This window comes from Erinaceus europaeus, chromosome 9, assembly GCF_950295315.1.
Source record: "Erinaceus europaeus chromosome 9, mEriEur2.1, whole genome shotgun sequence".
Classification (NCBI taxonomy): Eukaryota; Metazoa; Chordata; class Mammalia; order Eulipotyphla; family Erinaceidae; genus Erinaceus; species Erinaceus europaeus.
The window spans coordinates 9452155-9475790 of record NC_080170.1 but is presented as its reverse complement, the minus strand read 5'-3'; the positions used below and the strand labels follow the sequence as shown (position 1 = coordinate 9475790).

Here is a 23636-nt window from a genome sequence, read left to right as displayed (position 1 = left end):
CGACTGCCACCTCTCCAGATTCAAAGGAGGTCTCGAAACTTGACATCAGGCTCAACCTGATGCTGTTGACTGGCTATGGAAGAAGGGCAAATGCTAGAAGAAGAAGAAGTGAGGCGCCGCGCAAGGGAAGCCACGAGGACCAGAGGAAGGAAGACGGGGCTGTCAGGGGGAGCAAGATGTAGAGCTTAAGTGTGTGTGGGGGGAGCACCCTTCAAAGGCAAGCAAGAGGAGGAAATAATGTCTCCTGGGCCGCTGACTGTGCTCGAAGATGGCAGAGGGCTCATCGGAGATGGTCAGCTCCTGCCCTGGCTTTTCCCAGACCTGCCGTATCCGGGTTAGTATGAGAGTTCTGGTTCTTTCACGTGTCAGCAATGTTTGTACATGGCAGACTTGGGCAATGCCCCCCCTCCCCGTCGAAAATGAAAGAATATGGAGTCAGATGCTATTGCACCTGGTTGAGTACACGTATTAGAATGTGCAAGGACCAGGTTTGAGCCCCCGGTCCCGCTTGCAGGGGGGTGGGGAAGCTTTGTGAGTGGTGAAGCAGGGCTGCGGGTGTCTCTCTGTCTCTTCCTCTCAATTCCTGGCTATCTCTATCCAATCAAGAAATAAAGATAATAAAAATGGAAAAAAATGAATAAATAAATACAATAATGAACTCTTAACAACAACAGCAACAACAAAAACCAAACCACTGCTGAACTATTTTGCAGAGTGGCAGTAGCATTCTGTATGTCTGCCTGCAGGTAAGAGAGTTCCAGCTCCCCCAATTCCTCACCAACACTTGTTATGGTCAGTCTTTTTACACTTTAGACATTCTAACAGTATTTAGTGGTGGCTCAAAGAGTTTCAGTTCAGATTTCCCTGATGCCTAAAAAGTTGAACATCTTCTCATGTGATTATCTGATTAAAAAAAAGATCCTGTTCTAAAAAACTAGGTTGCTTTTTTAAAAAAAATTTTTTTATTTAGTTTCCCTTTTGTTGCCTTGTTTTCTATTATTGTTGTTATTGATGCCGTTGTTGTTAGATAGGACAGAAATGGAGAGAGGAGGGGAAGACAGAGAGGGGGAAAGATAGACACCTGCAGACCTGCTTCACCGCCTGTGAAGCGACTCCCCTGCAGGTGGGGAGCGGGGGGCTTGAACCGGGATCCTTATGCCGGTCCTTGCGCTTTGTGCCACGTGCGCTTAACCTGCAGTGCCTGCTTAGCCTGACTCCCTAGGGTGCTTTTTATAAAGGACTTTTGAGGGATTTTTTCTCTATATCCTGGGCCAACTCTATGCTCTATACACACCTTGTCCCCGCCTGTTCTTGCTTCTCTCATCCTCTATCCTATTTATTTCCTCCAGGGTTATCACTGGGGCTTAGCACCTGCACTATGAATCCACTGCTCCTGGCAGCCTTTTTTTCCATTTTATTGGATAGGACAGAGTGAAATTGAGAGAGGAGGAGGAGATGGAGAGGGGGAGAGAAAGACACCTACAGACCTGCTTCACTGCTTGTGAGGCATCCCCTGCAGGTGGGGAGCGGGGGCTTGAACCCATATCCTTGTTTGCTTTCTCATCCTCATTAAAGCTTAAAAAACAAACAAAATAACACCTTGGATTTGAAACTTTTTTTCTGGGGGGGGGACTCAAATTTATCGTCTTGATAAATTTATCACATTTATCGGCAGACAAACACACACACAACTCTCCCCTCCACTCAGCGCCCCGCAGAGCAAGAGCAGACTCACCCTGAGGAAGGCTTTCTTTTCCAGCACGTTCATGATAAAAGGAGGAATGGCTGGAAGGAGAAGGAGCACCACTTAAACTCCGATTAAGAGCCCATTTTCAGTCCCCTCCACCTCCCCTCCCTGCAGCTGTTTGATAAGAGGTTTATGGCCCTGACTTGAAGTGCTCTTTAAAATCCTTTTAGTATTAAAAAAATAATAATCCAGCATTCTCATTCTCTAGATTAAAGGGGGAAAAAAAACCCATTATAATGCAATACTTTTGCCAGTTGGAGCATTTGATACTCTTGAATAAAAGGGTCCCTGAGTTACATTTTAACTTTTTTAAAGATTTCTTTTTTTTATTTTAAAAATATTTTAATTATTTACTGGATAGAGGCAGAGAGAAATCGAAAGGGGTGGGAAAGATAGCAAGGGAGAGAGACAGGCAGACAGACATCTGCAGCCCTGCTTCAACACTTGTGAAGCTTCTCCCTCCCTACAGGTGGGGACTGAGGGCTTGAACCCAGGGCTTTGTGCGCTGTGACATGTGTGCACAACCAGGTGAGCCAACACCCAGCCCTATATTATTTAATTAAAAAAAATTGATTTATTTGATAGGACAGAGAGAAACTGGGGGCGGAGGGGCTAGAGAGGAAGAAACAGAAAGATACTTGCAGCCCTGCTTCACCACTCCTGAAGTGAGATGAGGACCAGGCGTGGCTTGAACCCGGGTCCTTGTGCATGGTAATACATGTACTTCGCCAAATGTACCCAGGCAGGCCCCTTGCCTCTTAACTATTTATTTTATTGGCATGACAGGTGTGCATGATGGGAAAACCGTCTGGAGACAGACAGGAAGCTGCCACGAATGTATCAGACCTTAAGGGAACAGACATGGCCGTTACCAGGTGTCCCTGCCCGGGGACACCTGCCACCAGCCACCACCTCCTGGTGGGCCTCCTCTCATGCTAGGTAGTTGTCTGTCCCTCCCACCCCTGACCTCCTGCCCCCACTGACCCATGCCAGGGGCGGCCATGAGGATCCTGGAGACCACGACCTGCATGATGGCCTGCTGGGCGGCGTTGGCTGATTCTCCCAGACGGGCACCGTGCTCGTCCGTGACTGGGATGCCCACCTTGAGTTCCCTGCAGAGCAAAACACACACACAAGGGTCCATGGGGGGCCTGGGCGGCCAAAATGCCCTAGTGAACGCCAGGTGCGAGGCTCACCTTCACGGGGTAGACGCACAAGTTAAATCACACCAGGAGTGTTGGTTGGGAAAAAAGAAAAAAAAGGGAGGGGTGGGGCTCAGGCAGTGGCACACATGGTTACATTACCCTGTGCAAGGACCTGGGTTTGAGACCCTGGTCCCCACCCGTGGGGGAAGCTTCATGAGTGGTGAAGCAGGGATGCAGATGTCTCTTTGTCTCTGTCTCTCTCTTTTGCTTCCTGTCGGGTGCCAGCACTATGAATCCATTACTCCTCGTGGCCATTTTTTCCTTTTTTCTTTCCCTCCCCATTTTGATACAACAGAGAAATTGGGGGGGGAGGGGGAGACACCGAAAGAGACATCTGCAGACCTGCTTTTCTGCTTGTGAAGTGCCCCTCCTGCAGGTGGAGAGCGGGGGCCCCAACCGGGATCCTTATGCCGGTCCATTAACGCTTTGTGCTTAACCGGCTGCGCGACCGCCCAACTCCCTCAATTTCTGTTTCTATGCATTGAAAGAGTAATTAGCACCTGGTTAGCTAGTAACAAGCACAGCGGCAACTAGTCACACCTGTCAACCACAACCGTGTCGCTGTCCTGACCCTGTGTTTCTGTAGCCTCAGCTAGATGCTTTTATTTTTCTCTCCATCTTTCTTCTCTTAAATTTTTTTAAAAATTATCTTTACTTATTAGATAGAGACCACCAGAAATTGAGAGAGAAGAGAGACAGAGAGATACCTACAGATGTATTTCACCACTCAAAAAGCTTTCCCCCTGCAGGTGGGGACCAGGGGCTCGAATCTGAGTTCTTACACACTGTAATGTGTGTGCTTAATCAGGTGCACCACCGTCACCTGGTCCCGATATTTCATGATTTTTTTTCCTTTTTTTTGTTACTGGATAGAGACAGAGAGAAATTGAGAGGGGAGGGGAAGATGGAGAGACGGAAAGAGACAGAGAGACACCTGCAGCCTTGCTTCATCACTTGTGAAACTTTCCCCTGCAGGTGGGGACCGGGGACTTGAACCCGGATCCTTGAGCACTGTGATTTGTGTGCTAAATCAGGTAAGGCACCTTCTGGGCCCTCGATTCTTTGCAGTTCTAAAAAAAAAAAAAAAAAAAAATCATAATTTCTTTTTTAAAGACAGAGATAGAGAAGCAGAGGGGCCAGTAGGTGGCGCACCTGATTTAAGTGCATGAGTCACAGTGCACAAGGACCCAGGTTCAAGCTCCAGGTCCCCACCTGCAGGGGGAAAGCTTCAGGAATGATGAAGCAGGGCTGCAGGTGTCTCTCTGTCTCTCCCTCCCCCTCCCTCTTGATTTCTGGCTGTCTCTATGCAATAAATAAAGATTTTAAAAAAGGATGAAAGAAGTAGAAGACAGAGACGGAGGGAGAGGCCACAGCTCTGAAGCACCCTTAAACTCGGAGGGCGGCGGCGTTGGGCTTGAACCTGGGCTGTGCATGTGGTGAAGCAGTGCGCTGTCGGACTGAGCTAGACTGCAAGGGTTGGAAGCCACCAGGAAGACCCCGCAGACAAGGGAGCCCGGCCAAGGGGCTTTTGGGATCCAAAACTTCCCCTGGACACTCGACGGCATGGCCTCGCCCCAGTACAGCCAGATGCCAGGTGCACGTTGGAGACGTTTCCAGATGTTTGACCAGACAGAGGTGGTCAGCGAGCACTCGGCCCCTGCCCTCCACCCCCAGCGCCCCTGTAGCCCGCAGGGCACCTCGTGGAGGGCCTCAGCTAAGGCGGGGGTGATGGGTGACGAGGGCCCTGCAGCAGGGGGGGTGCACTCACCTTTGTCTCATGAGCGGGATGTTGATGCAGTTGGCGGCGGCCACCGCGGCGAAGGGGACAAAGCGGCCGACGAGCGGGGAGACATGCTGCGGGGAGAGACAGTTCCAGGAGGACCCTGTCGGCCCGGGGCTCCTGGCCACCGGCAGAGGGAGGTGGGAACAAAGATCTCTGGGGCAGAGGGGGTGTCTGTGCCCAGCTGGGCACCGGGGACAATGGACACTTCTCCATCACGCGGGCTGACGGGGGAGGGGGCAGCCATGGTTCAAATCCGGCTCCTCACTTCTTTTTATTTTACTTATTTATTTATTTTGCCTCCAGGGTTATCGCTGGGGCTTGATGCTGGCTATGATTCCACTGCTCCTGGAGGCCTTTTTTTTTTTTTTTCTTTCCCTGTTTTATTGGATGGTACAGAGAAATGGAGAGAGGAGGGGGAGACAGAGAAGGAGAGAGACAGATACCTACAGACCTGTTTCACCGCTTGTGAAGCAACTCCCCTGCAGGTGGGGAGCCGGGGGCTCGAACCCGGATCCTTGTGCGGGTCGTTGCACTTCGTGCTACATGTGCCTAAAACTGGGTGCATCACTAACTGGCCTCTGCTCCCCCAGTTCTTCAGAAACGAGGGGCCAGAGGCACAGTGTGGGCTGCTCTGTTCTGTTGGGGGGACATTTATCCTAAACGCACAGAGCCAGTCAGAGCCAGACTCAGCCCCCACACCCCTGTCCCCCCCACTGGAAGCTGTGATCACAACTTGCAGGGAGCACGCTGACTGTTATGAGAGGCTGCCAGCGACGGGAGCCACTTTCAGGAAGAGCAGAGGCTCAGGGCCCCGAGGGTGAGACCCAGCCCAGGAGCCTCATGCCACGGACGGACAGCCGGTACCTTGGTGAGGGCGTTGAGGCCCAGGGCCGTGGCGACAGCACCGGTGGTGGCTGAGACATACGCTGTCCCCAACTCGCTGGAAGAAAGAAGAGAGGGAAAGAAAGAAAGGGTCAGCGAGATCTGGGGGCCTGTCTTCTGAGGCCGTGTAAAGGAGTTGCTGGAAATGGAGATACAACACTGGTTCTTACCCCGCCTCCCACCTGCATTCTTCACCGGGGACCTAGTCAGCCGGCACAACAAGCAGAGACACAGGACGTCTCCGTGTGTGGGGGGGAGAGGGGGCGGGGAACATGAAATGGAGGGAAACGCTTATGGGGCTAAAGCTGGCGGCTTTGCTACAATAATAGATGTGACTTATGGAACCTGGGAGGTGGCTCAGCAGGCAGAGTGCAAGCCTTGCCAGTGGGAAGCACTGGGCTCCATCCCAGCACCACCTGGGAGTGCCGTGGGCAGCACCGGAGGAGGCCCATGGACAGTGGAGGGGTGCCTGGTGTCACTCCCCATCTCTCCCTCTCTAACAATACAGAATAAAACAATACTCAAAATCCATCCATCCATCTATCCATCCATCCATCCATCCACTGAAAGAGAAAAAAAAAAAATCAAAGAAATGTAGTGTGTGCATGTGTGTGCACGTGTGTGTATGTGCGTGTGTTTGTGTGTGCGCACGTGTGCGTGTTCCAGCCACCACTGCCTGCACAATGAACCCACCACTCCTGGTGGCCATTTTTCAATAATTAAATTTATTTATTGGGTAGAGACAGACAGAAATGGATAAGGAAGGGGGAGATAGAGGAGGAGAAAGAGATACCTGCAGAATTGCTTCTGCAACATCCCCCCTGTGGGGGGGGCAGGGGCTTGAACCCAGGTCCCTGCACACTGCAATGTGTGCTCAAGCGGGCATGCCACACTTGGCCTGTTTCCTTTAATTTTTTTATTTTATTTTGATCTGATAGGACCAAGACCAACTGAGAGGGGAAGAGGAGATACAGAGAAGAGGGGAGGGAGAGAGAGAAGGTCTAAAGACATCTGGGGACTGAGAGACAGCTTGCCAGGTAGGATGTGTGTCTTGCTTTGTATGTGGCTCAGTTTGGAGCCCTGGTATCACATTGAAGTACCATAGCACTGGGGGAAGCTCCATTGTTAGGAATAAACATCGGTAATACGACAGGAGCAGGGCTGAGACTGAGAAATACACTCCAGAGCAGGGCGGTGTGAGTGAGGACTGGGCCAGCAGGCAAAGGTGCGAGCGACCAGGGGGCTTACTTCATGGTCAGGGGCGCGTCCCCACTCCTGTTGGTATAGTTGACCACGGCGTTGAAGGATTGATTGACCCACTGCCAGAAGAGCACGGCGGGCGTGGTCCTGAAACAGAGGGGCTGTCACACTCACCATGCCACCGCCCACTGTCCCCTGTGACCCGGCAGTCACCCAGGGAGGCAGAGAGGAGGGAGGGAGGGAGCTGGGACAGGGACTAGGGCTGTGTGGATGGGCAGGCTTCCAACCTTGTCCGATTCTGGCCGTTCCCTTCTTCCTCCCTTCCTTCTTTCTGCCCTCCCTCCCTCTCTTTTCTTCTTTTTAATTTTTTAAAATTATTTATTATTAGAGAGAGGGGGGAGGAGGTAGAGAGGGAGACAGAGAGATACCCGCATCTATTTCAACACTCATGAAGCTTTCCCCGAGGTGGGAACCGGGGGCTTGAACCTGGGTCCTTGTGCACTGTACCAGGTGTGCCGTCGCCTGGCCCCACTTCCTTCTTGTCTTTCTTCTTCTTTTTACCAGCTCACTGCTCAGCTCTGGCTTATGGTGGTGCATGGGCTTGATTCTGGGACTTTGGAGCCTCAGGAGTGAGGGACTCTTTGCATGACCATTACGCTATCTACCCTCTGCCCCTTCCTCTTCTTCTTCATCTCCTTCTTTTTTCAATAGGAGAGAAATTGAGAGGGAAATAGAGAAAGAGAGAGACACCTGCAGACCTGCTTCAATGCTTGTGAAGCTTTCCCCCTGCAGGTGGAAAGCTGGGGACTTGAACGGGGATCCCTGCGCAGGTCCTTGCACTTTGTGCTATGTGAGCTTAACCCAGTGTGCCTTGGTTCCCTCCCCACCCACCCACCCCCTTTTTTATTATTTTACCAGATCACTGCTCAGCTCTGGTGATGTGAGGGATTGAACCTGGGACCTCAGAGCCTCAGGGTCTGTTTGCATAACCATTACACTATCCCCCCCCCCCCCCCGCTTCTTTAAACACATATTCATTTTTGAGCAAGCGAGGAGGAGGAGAGAAACAGAGTGACTCTGGCATAAGAGATGCTGGGAATCGAACTCGGGACTCATGTTTCAATCCAACCCTTGATCCGCCACCGTGCCATCTCCTGGGCTTCCTCCTTGCTTTGTTGTGGGTTAAGCCCAAGCTCAGATGAAGGAAGAAGCTATCTGTCCTGGTCGGATCCTCAATGTATCGGGGCTGGCAGTGGCTAGGCCCCCAACCAAGGCCAAGGTCCTCCTCTTGGGGAGAGAAAGAAGCCACCTGCAGACTGAGCAGCTCTGGTGCCTCTTGGCCAGCTGTGCAGGCTTCCACGCCTCGGGTCTGCATCTGTTCGGACACAACCTTCAGCACGTGAGCTGACTAAAAGGCGAATTTGCCCCGAGACGCTGTCTTTTCTTTTTCTGTTTCACTTCCTTTGGGTCTAAGCTGGGGGTGGGGGTGGGTGGGAAGGTTATTCAACCTGCTTTAGAACAACCCAGAGGGTTTATTTATACACAACGCAGCTCAACAAGAAAGGCCATGTATTTCTCCCAAACTATAAGCACCTAGAATGAACTTGAAGCTTCCATGCAGGAAAGTGGATAACGTGTGTGTGTGTGTGTGTGTGTGTGTGTGTGTGTGTGTGTGTGTCGGGGGGGAGGGTTGGGGAGATAGCATATTGGTTATGCCAAGAGACTCATTCCCGAGGTTCCAAAGTCCCAGGTTCAATCTCCCGTACCGCCGTAAGCCAGAGCTGAGCAGGGTTCTGGTAACACATGTGCATGTGCGTGTGCGTGTGCGTGTGTGTGTGTGTAGGGGGGGGTGCGCTCACCTGTAGAAGGTCATCATGCATCCCGTGATGGTCATGTTCATGGGCACCTGAGCCGACATCCGTCCAATCAGGACCATTTTCTCTCCCGTGTCAGGATGGAAGGCTGAGTCATAGACATACTTGGCTCTCCATAACTCATTTTCTGTCAGACCTGGAGGGATGATTCCTTGCCTAGAGAAAAACAACAAGTGATGTGGCCATTGGTTATTTCAGATTGCTCACTGGTGCGCCAGAGACAAAAAAAAAAAAAAAAAAAAAGCTAGGAGTTTCCTCAGTGTGAGCTTCCCTCAGACAAGGGCATGGGGTGGAGTGACAGTGAGACGCCTGTACAAAGCCTGTGACACTTTAACAGCACAAGAGTCCCCAGCATTCAAAATGAACATCTCAGAGCCCCCATCTCTTCAATCGCCTGTGTCTGTGGCAAACAAAACAAAACAAAACAGACCCGTGCAGTCAGGGCGGTCTTCAACTCTGAAGTTGCCTTTGTCTTAAAGGACAGATTTAAGAAATGTACTCTGGGCTTTGCTACCCCTGAAATATTTTTATTTTTTTTTAATTTCTATTTCTGTTTATTTTTTTAACTTGCTTCCCCCACATTTGTTGCCCTTGTTTTATTGTTGTGTAGTTATTATTGTTGTTATTGATGTCGTCGTTGTTGGATAGGACAGAGGGAGAAATGGAGAGAGGAGAGGAAGACAGAGAGGGCCAGAGAAAGACAGACACCTGCAGACCTGCTTCACCGCTTGTGAAGTGACCCCCCCCCCTGCAGGTGGGGAGCTGGGGGCTCGAACCGGGATCCTTATGCTGGTCCTTGTGCTTTGTGCCATGTGTGCTTAACCCGCTGCGTTACCGCCCAACCCCTTGTATTTATTTTTAATTTATTATTGGATAGAGGCAGAGAGAAATTGAGAGGGGAGGAGTGGGGAGAGATAGACAGACAGACAGACAACACCTGCAGACATGCTTCACCACTTATGAAGCATTCCCCCTACAGGTGGGGACTGAGGGCTTGAACCTGGACCCTTGAGCGCTGAAATGTGTGTGTTTAACCAGGCCCCATCCTGAAATATTCCTAACCCTTTAGACAAAAGCCACGACAATCAAGAATATTGATTATTTTTTTCTTTTTAACCTGGAATAGGGAAAAGCTTGTATTTTATTATTATTACAATTATTATTATTACTACTTCCTTATCAAAGGAACACAGATTCATCACCAGGAACTTGTAAAACACAGACATTTATTAGGACAATTAAAACCATTCAAGCCTTTCACTTCCTTGTCACCATGGCAATGGGCACATCTGACTCTTCTTAGGGTTGACACACGCTGTGTGTTTATTCAAAGGCGGGAATCGTGCCATACTCCCCGATTTAGAAGCACGTTTTTATTTGATAACATCTCTCCATCTTCAGATATTCCCTCTAACGTCTGTGCAGGGATAAATAATGTCCCCCCCCACCCAAAACAAACAAACAAAGAAACAAACAAACAAACTCACGCCCATCTCTGATTTCTGAAGTTGACCTCCCGCAGAAACAGCCTCTTCGTGGATAGAACCTACTTCCACGAGATCATTCTTGATCAGAGTCAGATCCACACTCGATGGCTGGAGTCCTTGCAAAGCAAGGATGGCAGGGGGTGGGGTGGTGGCACACTGGGTTAAGCCGGTTAAGTACGAAAGGTAAGGCCCTACTCGAGGACCCCAGATCCTCACCTGTAGGGTGGTCGCTTCACAAGTGGTGAGGCAGGTCTGCAGATGTCTCTCTTGCTCCCCCCTCTCTATCTTCCCCTTGTCTCTCAATTTCTCTCTGTCCTATCCAAAAAAAAATACAGAAAAAATGGCCATAGGAGCAGTGGATTTGTAGTGCAGGCATTGAGCCCCAGTGATAACCCTGGAGGTAGAAAAAACTAAAACAAAACAAACAAAAAGCATCAGAGATGGCTCCGGTGACCTGACTTTGATACACAGGCTCTAACTTGATTGCCACTGCTCTGACAGCGGTCAGGAAACACAGACTCAATTTGAATTAGGGGGGAAATGAGAGGTCAGCTGCTGGAGAGCAGCCCTTCTTCTTCAAGTTCTACTGCCTGCTCCCTGAAATAGTGCGGAAGAGAAGACACAGACTCCCTGCTTCGCAGCGGGCTGGGCAGTAAGGAGGGCTGCTGTGTTTAACAGGCTGTGAAGAATACTAATACTAGTCAGAGTGAATGCCAAGAAATAACCAGAGAGCCAGGGAGAAAGATAAAGATATGTGTCCATCTGGCGCTGTGCCCCAGAGGTCTGTCACCCGCTCTTTCCTCCTGGGATGCCTTTCTGTCTCTGCTTTCTCCCGGTGTCGTTCGTGAATTAGTGAGCAAGGACACCTTACACCGCGGGTGGAATTTCTTAGGGAGGAGAAGGGAGGACGAGGGGCTGCCCGCCCGCCGATGGAGACCAGAGAGCACATGGCTCAGGGGCAAGGGAATCTGGGGGCCCAGACTTCCAGCCCCACCTCTGACTCAGGATTCATTTTATTTGAGGGAGAGAGAGAGAGAGAGAGAGAGAGAGGACACCAAAGCACCAAAGCTCCCCACAGTGCAGTGGGGCTGAGCTCAAACCTGGACCACTGAAATGAAAAAGCAGTGCACTATGAGGTGAGCTATTTCCTATCTATCTATCTATCTATATCTATCTATCTTCTGTCTATCTGACTATCTCTCATTTATCTTCTATCATCTGTCTGTCTGTCTATCTTTCATCTATCTTCTATCTACCTATCTTCTGTCTATCTGACTATCTCTCATTTATCTTCTATCATCTGTCTGTCTGTCTATCTTTCATCTATCTTCTATCTATCTATCTTCTGTCTATCTGACTATCTCTCATCTATCTTCTATCATCTATCTATTTATCCATCTATCTATCTTCTGTCTATCTCTCATCTATCTTCTATCATCTGTCTGTCTATCTTTCATCTATCTTCTATCTATCTATCTATCTATCTATCTATCTATCTATCTATCTTCTGTCTATCTCTCATCTATCTTCTATCATCTGTCTGTCTTTCATCTATCTTCTATCATCTATCTATCTATCTATCTATCTATCTATCTATCTATCCATCCATCCATCCATCCATCCATCCATCCATCCATCCATCCATCCATCCAACTATCTTCTATCTGTCTGGCCCAGGAATTAGAGAAGGCCACCACTCACGGGTTGGGGAAAGCCACTGGCTCCACAGACAGACCCCTGCACTCAACACATGTAACAGGACACAGGGAACCACTTCCCCTCAAAGGAAGGGCTGGAGGGCAGGGTTCTGACATTTCTCTGTGACTTCAGGCAATGGGCTTGACTGGACTATTCTGATCAGCAGTGCTACTTAGCTAGTTGGCAATAGCTAGGTAATAGGCTGTCTACCAGTCCTCTAAGTGAAGATCAACATTTTGTCCGATAGTTTAAGGCTCTTTGCTACCTCTTTATGACTCAAAAAAATTATTCTTTTTTATAAGTTTATTTTGAATGAAAGAGATACAGAGGGAAAGATACAGAGAATGAGAGGGACTCCAGAGCCCTGCTCAGCTCTGGCTGATGGTGGTGCTGGGGATCGAACCTGAGACCTGAGATCCTCAGGCAGGAGAGTCTTTTGCAGAACCATCATGCTTGTCTCCCCCGTCCCATCTTTGTGACTATATACATCGAGGTGACAGTGGTTTAACGGTCTCTCCAGGTCTCAGGTAGGCAGGATTCCGAGTCCACTTTGCACCTGCTACATTCTGGTCGCCAACAGGCTGGCTCTGTGGCAGGCCGCACATTCTAGCTGGCTATCTGACGACTTCAGACTTGATGTGTGATCAATGCCTAACCCAGCAGCCGGAGGGCTCTGACCCAGGAAAGTTATCCGCAAACTCCTCACACATAAGAGTCTCCGAGCATGGGCCCCAGCATGTATGGCGCCTGGGTTAGGCTGCCCCCACCACTCCCCTCCCCCTCCCCCTCCCCTCCCCCCATATGGCTGGTGGAGAATCAGTAACTGGCTGACTGTGGCAGCTAGGTGCTGGGTTAGATGGAGAGCCCATTCCTGCTGCCCGTCTCCTGTGGCCGTTTACTCACGGACTGACCCCCCTGTTTGTCCTGCTTCCAGCTGAAGCGACTCCTTTGGAATCCGGAATTCTTTTAACAATTTTATTAGCGGTCGAAATTGATTTACGAAATTTCAAGATGACAGAGATATGACCCTGCCCACACCGTTGCCACCACCAGGGTTCTGTGTCCCCAGTCCTTCCACTGGAAGCTACAGCAGTTCTCAGGTCACAGGTGTTATGGGTTAACTATTATTTCTACGACTATCTGTCTATATTTGTATATATTTGCCACCCCCTAGCCCCCCATCCCCTTTCTTTACCCTGTGGTCCTGCTTTCTCTTCCTTTCCAAGTCACACCTACACCTATTACTACATCCAAATGTCTCTCCCTTTTTCCTTCCCATGGAATACTACCCTGCAAATCAAAAAAAAAAAAAAAAAAAGATAGTATGTCCTTTGGGACAAAATGGATGGAACTGGAGATGGTTATGTTTAGTGAACTAAGTAAAGAGAAGAAAGACAACCACCAGATGGTTTCAGTCTGATGTGGAATCTGGAGAGCTGATTTACATGAAAAAAACAAACAAACAAAACCCACCACAGGAGCAAGCAAATTGTTCCTAAGACTTGTGAGAATTCTGGTGTTTATCTCTGGGAGGCGGGAGGCTGGGGACACTGAACTCTGGTGGTGGGTGTGGCGTGGGGCTAGACCTTGTCATCTTACAATCTTGTAACCCCCTGTTCATCACAAATTTAAAACAAACAAAAAAAAAAAAATAGAAGAAAGAAAGAAAGAAAAAAAAAGATGACAGGGCAATTTGAAAGACCCAATAACCTTATCATCATAGTTCAGTCTTAGCAAAATACGTTCTTTTTTTCCCTCTGCATGCAGTAGGCTGGGGTATAGACTTTGACTTCTTTGCTGCAGCCGCCATAAAAAAGCCCACCTGGGCCGTTTCAGACACCAGGCTGACAGGAGGCCCTAGTAGGACAGTCAGCGGACACGCAGAGCTTGGGCGGTACCTGTAATCGTGCACCACTTTCCTGGCGTTCTCCAGCTGTTCATCACTCAGCAAGATGTTCCGGGGGTCCGTCACGGTGAAGAAGTGCTTGGCGCGCCCCACAAACGTGCTCTGATCCCAGCGAGGCTCTCCAATGTTGATGGTGGGTGGCAGGTCCCCCGACATCTTCCCAACTGTGGAAGGTCAAAAAGTCCAAGTCAGTCACGAGGCATGGAGACATCCCACAGTCCCTGGGCCTTTCACCTCAAGTCTTACTAGCCCCCCTGCTTGCAAAAACAGTTTTGCTATCAATGGCACAGAGCACAAGAACTGGTGTAAGGATCCTGTTTGAGCTCCCGGCTCCCCACCTGCAGGGGAGTCACTTCAAAGGTGGTGAAGCAGGTCTGCAGGTGTCTATCTTTCTCCGCCCCCCCCGTCGTCCCCTCTTCTCTCCATTTCTCTCTGTCCTATCCAACAATGACATCAACAACAACAACAATATAACAACAAAAGGGAATAAGTAAATAAATAAATATTAAAAAAATTTTTTTTAAAGTAACAGCTGTCACAAAATTCTCAAGTTTAAAAATCCCTTCTCCCTCGCCCCCAGGTGAAACAACAAATGCTAACTGACTACTGACTTGTGCTCTCAGTTCATCTTGCCCACCAGTAGATGGGCCCAACTATGCAAAAAGGCTTCTGCGTGAGGATGCTCCAAGGAAGACATTCTCCCGCTTCTCTCAGCCTTGCTCGGCATGTACAGCGCCAGCTCTGTCTGAGCATCTCTGTTTTGCAGTCTGGCGGCAACACAGTGGGGAAGACACATCTGACAAGTGCACGCACTGGAACCACACTGGGGCATATTATTCTACTAAGAAAACACCAATTTCTTTCTGGCTAAGAACTATACCTTCCCCCCCCCAAAAAAAAAAATAACTAAGTTCTGACAGAGTAATAGGTATTTTTAGAACCGCTTTCTGTTGTTGTAACCCACGCTGGCTTCGTGTACACGTTCACAAATAAAGAAGTCAACCCAATGCTGTAATTTCACCACCCAGAAACAACCATTATTAATGTTTCTGTACATTTTCTGAACACGTCATAATATAATTAAAAAGAAAATAGCGCAAGGACTGGCGTAAGGATCCCGGTTCGAACCCCCAGCTCCCCACCTGCAGGGGAGTCGCTCCCCCCTCTGTTTTCCCCTCCTTTCTCTATTTCTTTCTGTCCTATCCAACAATGACGACATCAACAACAACAATAACTACAACAATAAGACAACAAGGGCAACAAAAAGGAATAAATAAATATTTAAAAAATGATAAAGGAGGCCGACATACTTGATATGTAGTCTATAGTCTAGCATTCTGATTTACTGGTACTCTTCTTTTTAAAATCACTTTTATTGGGGGTGGGAGTGTTAACAGTTCCAGCACAGATGGGTAAACCATCTCTCATCCCCCGTGGAAGTTCTCTGCACAACACTCGCCTCCAACTTGGTCCTACAACAGGACCCAAAAGCTCTCCTCACCCCGCCCCTCCCCTTCCTTCCCCAGAGTCCTTTGCTTTGGAGCAATACACCCTCTCTGGGGTACTTGTTGCATGAGAATTTTGCAGGTACTAAATGTTTATCTTGAGTCTGCCCCTTTAATGTTAGTTCTTTTCTCTCTCTTTTTCATGATGGAAAATGCTGATAATTTTATTATTCATAAATAAATAATCCATGATAAATAAAGATGCCTGTTCCCACCCCACCCCCCAGAGCTGGTGACCCCCTTAGATGGGATCTCTCTGTGTAATCTTTTTTCTTAATTTTTAAAATTATCTTTATTTATTTATTGGAGACAGCCAGAATTGAGAGGGAAGGGAAAAAACAGAGCAAAAAAGAGAGACGCTGGCCACACTGCTTTGTCACTCACAAAGCTTCCTCCCTGCAGGTGGGGCCTAGGGGCTTGAACCTGGGTCCTTGTGCATCATAACATGCACTCAACCAAGTGCGCCACCACCCAGCCCCTCTCTGGTGTCACTTTAATAGAAGATGGAACCACTATCAAGACTTTAAGCCACTGACTTCTTATTCCAGCTTCCAAGATGTTTTCCCTCCGGTCGGGGTGCTCTTACTACTGAACTTCAGTCAAAAATCCCAGATTAATCAGGCAGGCCAGGCAGGTGGCCAGCAGAGTGGACCTTCTGAAAATTTCATTCATGGAGACAAGAGAATTCCCTGGGAGGAGAGCCGAGGAAGTGAACGGAAGCGGAGAAGAGGTCCCAGGACCCCAGCGTTCAGAGGTCAGAGAAGGCTAAGCTGTGGCCAAGGAGGCTGGAGAGGTGACTGGGGCTGGGGTGAAGGGACAGAAAGGGGTTCAGGCGAGCTTTTCTGTGGCTGACGGCTACCTCAGACGCTAAGACCAAGCGACGTCCAGTGACGACCACGCATGGTGCGACCAGCGTAATTATAGCGTTAGATGACCCCAGACAAAACCCTCCTTACGCGAAGAATCCTTTCCGTGTTCCATATGCAGATGCCCGAAGGAGACAGAGACAATCTCCTAATGGAGGGAAGAAGTCAGGGTCTTGGTTAAAGTTTAGTATAAACAGAGTCTTAGCTAAGAGTCCCTGCAGGACAAAATTCTCCAACTCCTTTTTTTTTTTAATTCCCTCGAGGGTTCAGTGCCAGCTTTATAAATTCACTTCTCCTGATGGCCTTTTTTTTTTCTATTTTAATGGACAGGACAGAGGGAAATTGAGGAGGGGGGGAAGATAAGACACCTGCAGACATGCTTCACTGCTTGCAAAGCCCCCCTCCTTGTAAAGCCGGGGGCTCGAACCTGGATCCTTGTGCTTAGTACTACGTGCACTTCACCTGGTATGCCTCCGCTTGGCCCCTCCAAGTCCTTTTGCTCCTTATCTCCCAGATGAAAAGTGACTGTAGGTTTCAGTAGCCACCAAAGGCCTCTACTAGGCCTCAGAAAGAGTCCAGGTACACAGTGAACAGGAAATTGAAAGGTCCCCTCCCCCAATCCACTTATAGACCCTCTTTCGCCATGTGAGAGCCCCAGGGACCCTGACATAGCTCGGGTGGGAGCACAGGGTCCCAGGTTCAACCCCCAGCACCATCATATACCGGACCTGAGCAAATACATAAATAAGTTTTTATTTTTGAGAGAGAGAGTGGAGTGAGGGAAGAGACTAGAGCCTCACTCAGCCCTGGCACAGATGGTGTCAGTGGTTGAACACATGACTTTTGGGGCCTTAGGCATGCAAGCTTGTGGTCTGACAGGTTGAGCCAGCTCTGCGGCCTAAGCCAGTGAACCGGGTTATCAGATCACGACCGAGTGAGTCTGACTGCAGAGGAATGACTAGGACCCAGGTTGCCCACAGGTTCCAAAAGACCCCATTGTTCTAGTGAAACGAGTGAGCCTGATTTGAAAGCCCCAGGACACCCCACAGAAAAATCTAGAGGGGATATATCTATCCATCCATCCATCTATTCCCCGGAAACAGGGAGCCTGGTTCCCCAGAGCTGCTGGTTCTGTAGAATTATCTGGAAGCAGAGCTGACCTCCAAGGCCTGGTTGGTGTGAACTGCCAGCCCTATGTTTTGCGTGGTGGTGGTGGGGGGATGAATCTGCCCCCCAGGGGAGAGGAGCCGGTCCTGTCTTTGCCTAGATGTGCCTGGTTCTGTGACAGTTGACCTGCGAAGGAAGGTTCCAGAAGGCTGGGGAGTTGGCCAGGAGATTGTAGAATTAACTTTATAACTTAAAACAGTAACTTGAAGAAATCAGAAGTTGGCTAAAATTTCCTGGCTGGGTGGTGGCACACTTGGTTGAGCATTTGCTCAAGCGCCCAGTTGCCACTTGTAGGGGGGAGGAACGTCAAGAGCTGTGAAGCAGTGCTGCAGGTCTCTCTCTGTCTCTCCCTCCCCCTCAGATTCCATATATATGTCACTTGGCACCCACCCACCCCCCAGCTGGAGGGCAGGGATGTGTAGTTGCCAGGAGTTTGTGTATATGGAGGTCACGGACACAAGTTCCAGTCCCAGCCTCACCTTCCACCCCGTGACCTTGAAGACACTGCCGTACTGCTCTAAGTGTCTGTGTCTTTATCAACATAATCGGGCCTTCCAGCGGAAGCCAATAACATGTAATAACCACTTAGTCTGAGAGCCGTTCTTACAGCTCTGATCCTCTGAGCAATACCAGGACAGTGGGAGGACTCCCTTGAGCAAGCGGGGGTGCCTTCACCCACTTCTCCCAGCTCTTAAACCCTGAGCTTTTCCACGTCACTAAGTGGCCAGATGACCCCTGACACCACTCTGTGACCCGGAAGCTAGTTCCCTGGAGAGTTTAATTCAGCAGAACCTGGGGTTCTGATGTCCAAGAGGGACACCCGGGACCGGGAAGCTATGTCAGGAAGACTATAAAGAGAAAGAAGAAAGAAACCCATTCACCTACCAGGCCAGGGTCTGACTGGCTCCAGGGCCCTCCAGGCTGGGTGCTGGGCTTACTCGTTCTGACTGGGTGCCTCTATGAAGACACCCTGACCCATGGCCAGTGCCCAGCACCTCCCCTTCTGACTGGCTGCTGGGTCAGAGCTGCCTTGAGTCAAGGCAGCCTGGGCTGGAGTCTGGGTGCTGTCACCTTCTCTCCACAGCCGTTACTGGGTGAGGCCCTGCATCTCCTCAGGCACAAGATGGAGGGCAGAGTCAGCTCTGAGGGCTGTGGAGGGGTCTGGCAACATTGTAACTTAGCAGGAGGAAGGGATTCTCAGAGAGATGGAGAGAGAGAGAGAGAGAGAGAGAGAGAGAGAGAGAATTTGTTTTCATCTACAGCTCCTGCGTCAAGGCTCTCACCCCTGAACATCTCCTAAGCCTAGGATGGGATGAAGGTGTCTCTTCGGTGACTCTGGGTGAAACACCTAAGAATTGGGGGGTGTTGGGAGGGGCTAGATGCCAGGTGAGGCTGGAATGTCCATCTATCCCCACCCTGATCTCCAGGGAGGAGAGGGGGCTGGATGGAGGCAGAGCGTCATGGCTAACGGTCAGTCTCAATCTTTCTGGAGAGAGAACAGTGCACCTGGCCACCTGGACAGGCCATGGGAGCCCCTCACACTTACCCACAATGCAACTGCTTGCTGGAACGCTAACCAGGGTAAGCCCCCCCCCAAAAAAAAAAAAGGTGGGGACCATGAGCAGAAGCCATTGCTCTGTGGGGAGAGGTAACAGTCCTCCTGCCCAGAATGTCACTGACAGTGGGGGCGGGAGGGTGGTGGAGGGCAGACGGAATGGAACCAGGCTGCCTGAGCTTCCAGAAGACCATCAAGAACTTTTTAAAAATGAGAAAAAAGGGTCCAGGTGGTGGCGCACTTGGTTAAATGCACACATGACTGTGCACAAGGACCCGGGTTCAATCCCCAGCTCCCCACCTGTGGGGGGAAAGCTTCACAAGCGGTGAAGCAGGGCTGAAGGTGTCTCTCTCTGTCTCTATCCAGCAATAAATAAATTTAATTAAATTAAAAAAAAAACAATGAAAAAGGGAAACTGTTCTCCAAGATAACTTTCATGGCACACTTTGAATCACAGGCCAAGAAAATGTTTACCTGATGGGGAAGAAAGACCCTCCAACTTTCACAGAAAACAAACTGGCAGGGCACGTGGTGCCACGGGGCGCTGGGGGAAGAGAAGCCTTTTTCACCCTGGCTAAAGATTAACAGTGACAGCAGCCACCCAGCGGGGAACTTGCTGTTGGAGAAAGGACCCAGCTTTTCAAAGAGCAAAGAGTGTCCAGGCTTGGTTCATTAAGGCCCCGGTGGCGCCCAAGTCACTGCTTCTGGAGACACGGCTAAGTGTCACCAGCGGGCTCTCTGTGTCTTAATCACTGAAGCCTCCGTTCAGCCCTCAGAGAAAATTTCTTTTGCAGTTACTCAGAAAAGCCAGGGGTCAAGCCCAAGGGGATACCAGCCGGATGATGCATGGGTCCTGTGTGCCTTGATGGTATGCACCCCCTGAGCCCATCCTGGGAGGCCAGAGGTGATGGCTCTGTCAAGGGCCATCCTGCCAACTCAGCAGCACATTGCCTAACTCTCTTGGCATTGGGACACTGCCCCAGTGCATCTGGGTGTAAGCAGGGTAGGTTTGAGCTCGGACCTCGAATTAGATTCATTCTCCAGGCACGTTTGACTGGTCTTGCGTTTGTGTTGGACATGATTCTCTAGCGCATGGAATTATGGCATGAAGGCCTGGGGGGATGGCTGTCTTCCACCTGTCTTCTCCCTGCCCCCGTCCTCCCTATCCCATGATACAATCAACTTTGGGCCCGGTGGATTAGTCCCTCTTAGCATGGGTGGAGCTCTCTCTCACCCAATTTCATGTTTATTTAGTTATTTGATAGGATAGAGATAAATTGAGGGGAGAGGGGAAGAGAGAGAGAGAAAAACACCCACAGCCCTGCTTCACCACTCATGAAGTCCCCCCCGCCTTGCAGGTGGGGACCGGGGGCTTGAACCTGGGTCCTTGTGCATGGAAACATGTATGCTCAAGCAGGTGTGACACCCCCGGCCCCCTTCTCACTCATGTCTTCAGCTTCTACTGGCTTCCGTTTGGGATGCTGGAATCGGCCTACAAAAACGGTCAAATTCCTGCTCAGGACTTGAGGACGGACCCAGAGTGCAGTCCCAGGAGCTTTGTAAGAAGCAGAGGGACAGAGGGAGGCCCATCCTGGTGGCCTTCCAGAAGACCCCAGTCTGTGTGCTCTCCCTGCCCGACCTCTAACCTTACTGCCCAGCTTACTACACCAGTTATGCCAACAGGCACTCGGTCAGCCCACGCATGGGTAAGGAACTTGCTGTATCTCACTGCAGGACGGAGATCGCGGGGCTGGGGGGTCAGGCGTTGAGAGTTCGACCTTGCTCCTCTCAGAGTGAGTTGCCTTCTTTTTTTGCCACTAGGGTCATTGCTGGGGCTTGGTGCCATCACTGCGAATCTAACACTTCCTGCAGCCATTCCCCACTCCTCCCTTTTTTTTTTTTTTTTTTCAATTTTTCTTTTCTTTTTATTTGACAGGACAGGCAGAAATTGAGGGGGCGAGGGAGAAAGATAAGACACCTGCAGCTATGCTTCACTGCTCATGAAGCGTCCCCCCTGCAGGTGCAGAGTGGGGGCTTGAACCTGGGTCCTTGTATGCCACTCCCCTCATGGATTTCTATGTCAACTCAGGGACATAAAATATCAGATCAAGTCAACAAGTCAAGATGTTTCAGTGAATACATTTCAGCAGCTGGACTTTAAAACGATTCTCAGGGAACCTGTTGACTTTTTTTTTCAGGACCATGCCAGTATCCAGGTTTTCTGAAACCAAGCACTTTTTTTTTTTCCTTTTGTGCCTCGAGTCACTGGGGCCTGGTGCCAGCACTATGAATCCACTGCTCCTGATGGCCATTTTTTCCCATTTTATTGGATAAGACAGAGAGAAAATGAGAGAGGAGGGGGAGACAGAGGGAGATAGGAAGATAAGATACCTGCAGCCCTGCTTTACCACTCGTGAAGCTTTCCCCCCCGCAGGTGGGGAACCTGGGGCTTGAACCTGGATCCTTGCATGGGTCCTCGCTCTTTGTAGTCTGTGTCACTAACTGGGTGTCAAGCATATTTCTTATTGATGGCAAAAATAAAAATACAGGTATTGCCAGGCCATCGTATTTCTGGATCTTACTAGGAGTCAGCCCACAGATTCTGTAGGTTGTCTGTGAAAATATTCCATGAATGAATAGTGGTTAACTACACATTTAATAAAAAAATCTTTTTAAAGCTAATTATTTATTTACTACTGGATAGAGACAGAGAGGAAATGAGAGGAGAGGAAGAGATAAAGACGGAGAGAGACACCTGCAGCCCTTCTCCACGGCTTGTGAAGCTGTCCCTCTGCAGGTGGGGACCAGAGGCTTGAACCTGGGTCCCTGCAAGGTAATATGTTGCTTAATCAGGTGTACCACCGCCTGGCCCCCAACAGATTTTTTTTTTTTTTTTAATTAATGCAGCAGTAAGACCTATTACTTGAGCGTTTCCACTACGGCTGGACTCATTTTGCATTCTTTTTATTACACACACACACACACACACACACACACACACACACACACACACACACTATAGTTCACTGTGGTCCTACGGGGTGGTGCACCTGGTAAGGCAGGTGTTTTAGCCTATGAGTTATCACCCAGACCCTAAAGTTAGTCATTCCACCTTCCACTATCTTCCTTTCTTCCTCTCTCTCTCTCTCTTTCTTTAGAGGGAGAGACAGAGGCAGAGAGCAAAAGAGACTGACATCACTGAAGCTTCCTCCAATGTGATGGAAGCCAGGCTCCAACCAGGGTCCATACACACGGCAAAGCATCGAACTCTCCAAGTGAGCTATTTCGCTGACCTGTTTCGCCCTTTCTCAGCTCGTTTTCAGTCAGCCTCCTCTTTAAGGACTTAATGCCATGGATTCCTGATTTTTGACCTCAAGGGAAAGGTCCCAACCTCGAACACCTGACACTCCAACCCTTGCACCACTCACCGCCAGCCAGCATCATAGAGCAGGGCGGAGAGGCCTGGTTTCCTTCTAAGGCAGCAGAGAAGGTGGACGGAGGCTCAGTTCTGAAGGTCACGCTGGGGATGGCCTGAGCTGTCTATGCAGGAAGTGAGGAGGAGAAGGAAGGGGCCCCCAGCTGCACCTTCTTCTCCCCCTCCATAGGGGATCACATGAACTCTACAACAGCCAGAACATTCTCAACTCTCTGCAGGCCTTGAATTAATCCCTGCCACCCCTCACCCAGGTACAGTGGGCAATACAGCCCTCTGGCTTTTTCTGAGAGCCCAGGAGGCCTGAAAGTTAGCCCACCCCACCCTGTCCTGGGGTAAACACACACACACACACACACACACTTCAGATGAGCAATGGTCTCCAAACACCAGTATTTTGGAGTGAGACACCTGCAGATTTTTTTTTCCTTCACCTACAAGTTTATCGCTGGGGCACTATGAATCCACTTCTGGCGGCCATTTTTTTCCATTTTACTGAATAAGACAGAGAGAAATTGAGAAAGAAGGGGGAGACAGAGAGGGAGAGAGAAAGATAAAGACACCTACAGACCTACGCTTTACCACTTGTGAAGCGAACCCCCGGCAGGTAGGGAGTCGGGCCTGAACCTGGATCCTTGTGCAATTTACCAGTTGTGCCACTGCCTGGCCCCCGACACCTGCAGACTTGAAGGAAGAAAGGACCTGCCAGGGCTGGGGAGACAGCATAATGTCTCTACAAAAAGACTTTCAAGCCCTGGGTTCTAAAGGTTCCATGTTGAACTCCTAGCACCACCATAAGCCAGAGCTAAGTGGTGCCCAGGAGGGAGGGAGGGGGGAGAGAGAGAGAGAGAGAGAGAGAGCAGCCTGATATGCCTGAGCTTCTAGGAAGAGCCTTTGCTCTTCTTCCCAAGATGCCCCCACCCTCGCCAGGCAGATGTCTGAGTACCAGACTTCTCAGTACCAGAGACGCTGCAGAACCCTCTCGACTTGGTCCAGCGCAGAAAAGGGAGAGGCCACCCAGAAGCATCCAGGACCAGAGGGGAAAGGCTCAGGCAGCCGTGACCCCAGCCCCGGGGTCACTCAGAGTTGGGGCACTAGGCCCAAGTTCAGTGACAGGCTGCTCAGCGGGGCGTCCAGGCTGTGTGGCCTTGGGCAGCTTGCTCAACCTCTCTGAACCCCAGCTTTCTCCTTTGGATGAGGAAAGCGACTCCACCAGCAACCTCCAGCCCCCCCCCCCCCCAGCTGTAAGGCTGCAAGGAGGAGGCTCCATGCATGCCCGTCACCTGCACAGGTTGGCAGGTTTGGGGGTGACTGTCTCCCTGGGCGGG

General features: G+C 50.0%; 1 protein-coding gene across 4 annotated transcripts in view; it reads right to left on the bottom strand.

The window, feature by feature from the left end:
• Positions 1–22975, bottom strand: part of SFXN1 (sideroflexin 1) — a 29757-nt gene extending 6782 nt beyond the window's left edge. For 2 of the 4 annotated variants that reach the window (XR_009551485.1, XM_007524366.3), the window contains exons 1-7: positions 13775–13946; positions 8677–8847; positions 6866–6964; positions 5600–5675; positions 4721–4806; positions 2732–2859; positions 1736–1785 (exon numbers count right to left, since the gene is read on the bottom strand). Coding sequence is in view for 1 of the 4 variants with exons in the window: in XM_007524366.3 (XP_007524428.2) it covers positions 1736–1785; positions 2732–2859; positions 4721–4806; positions 5600–5675; positions 6866–6964; positions 8677–8847; positions 13775–13938 (774 nt within the window). In the remaining 3 variants the exon portion in view is untranslated. Of the gene's footprint in view, positions 1–1735; positions 1786–2731; positions 2860–4720; positions 4807–5599; positions 5676–6865; positions 6965–8676; positions 8848–13774; positions 13947–22879 lie in introns of those variants that run through there. The other 2 variants (XR_009551484.1, XR_009551486.1) reach the window with 2 other exon arrangements.
• Between the last annotated feature and the right edge of the window lie 661 nt (positions 22976–23636).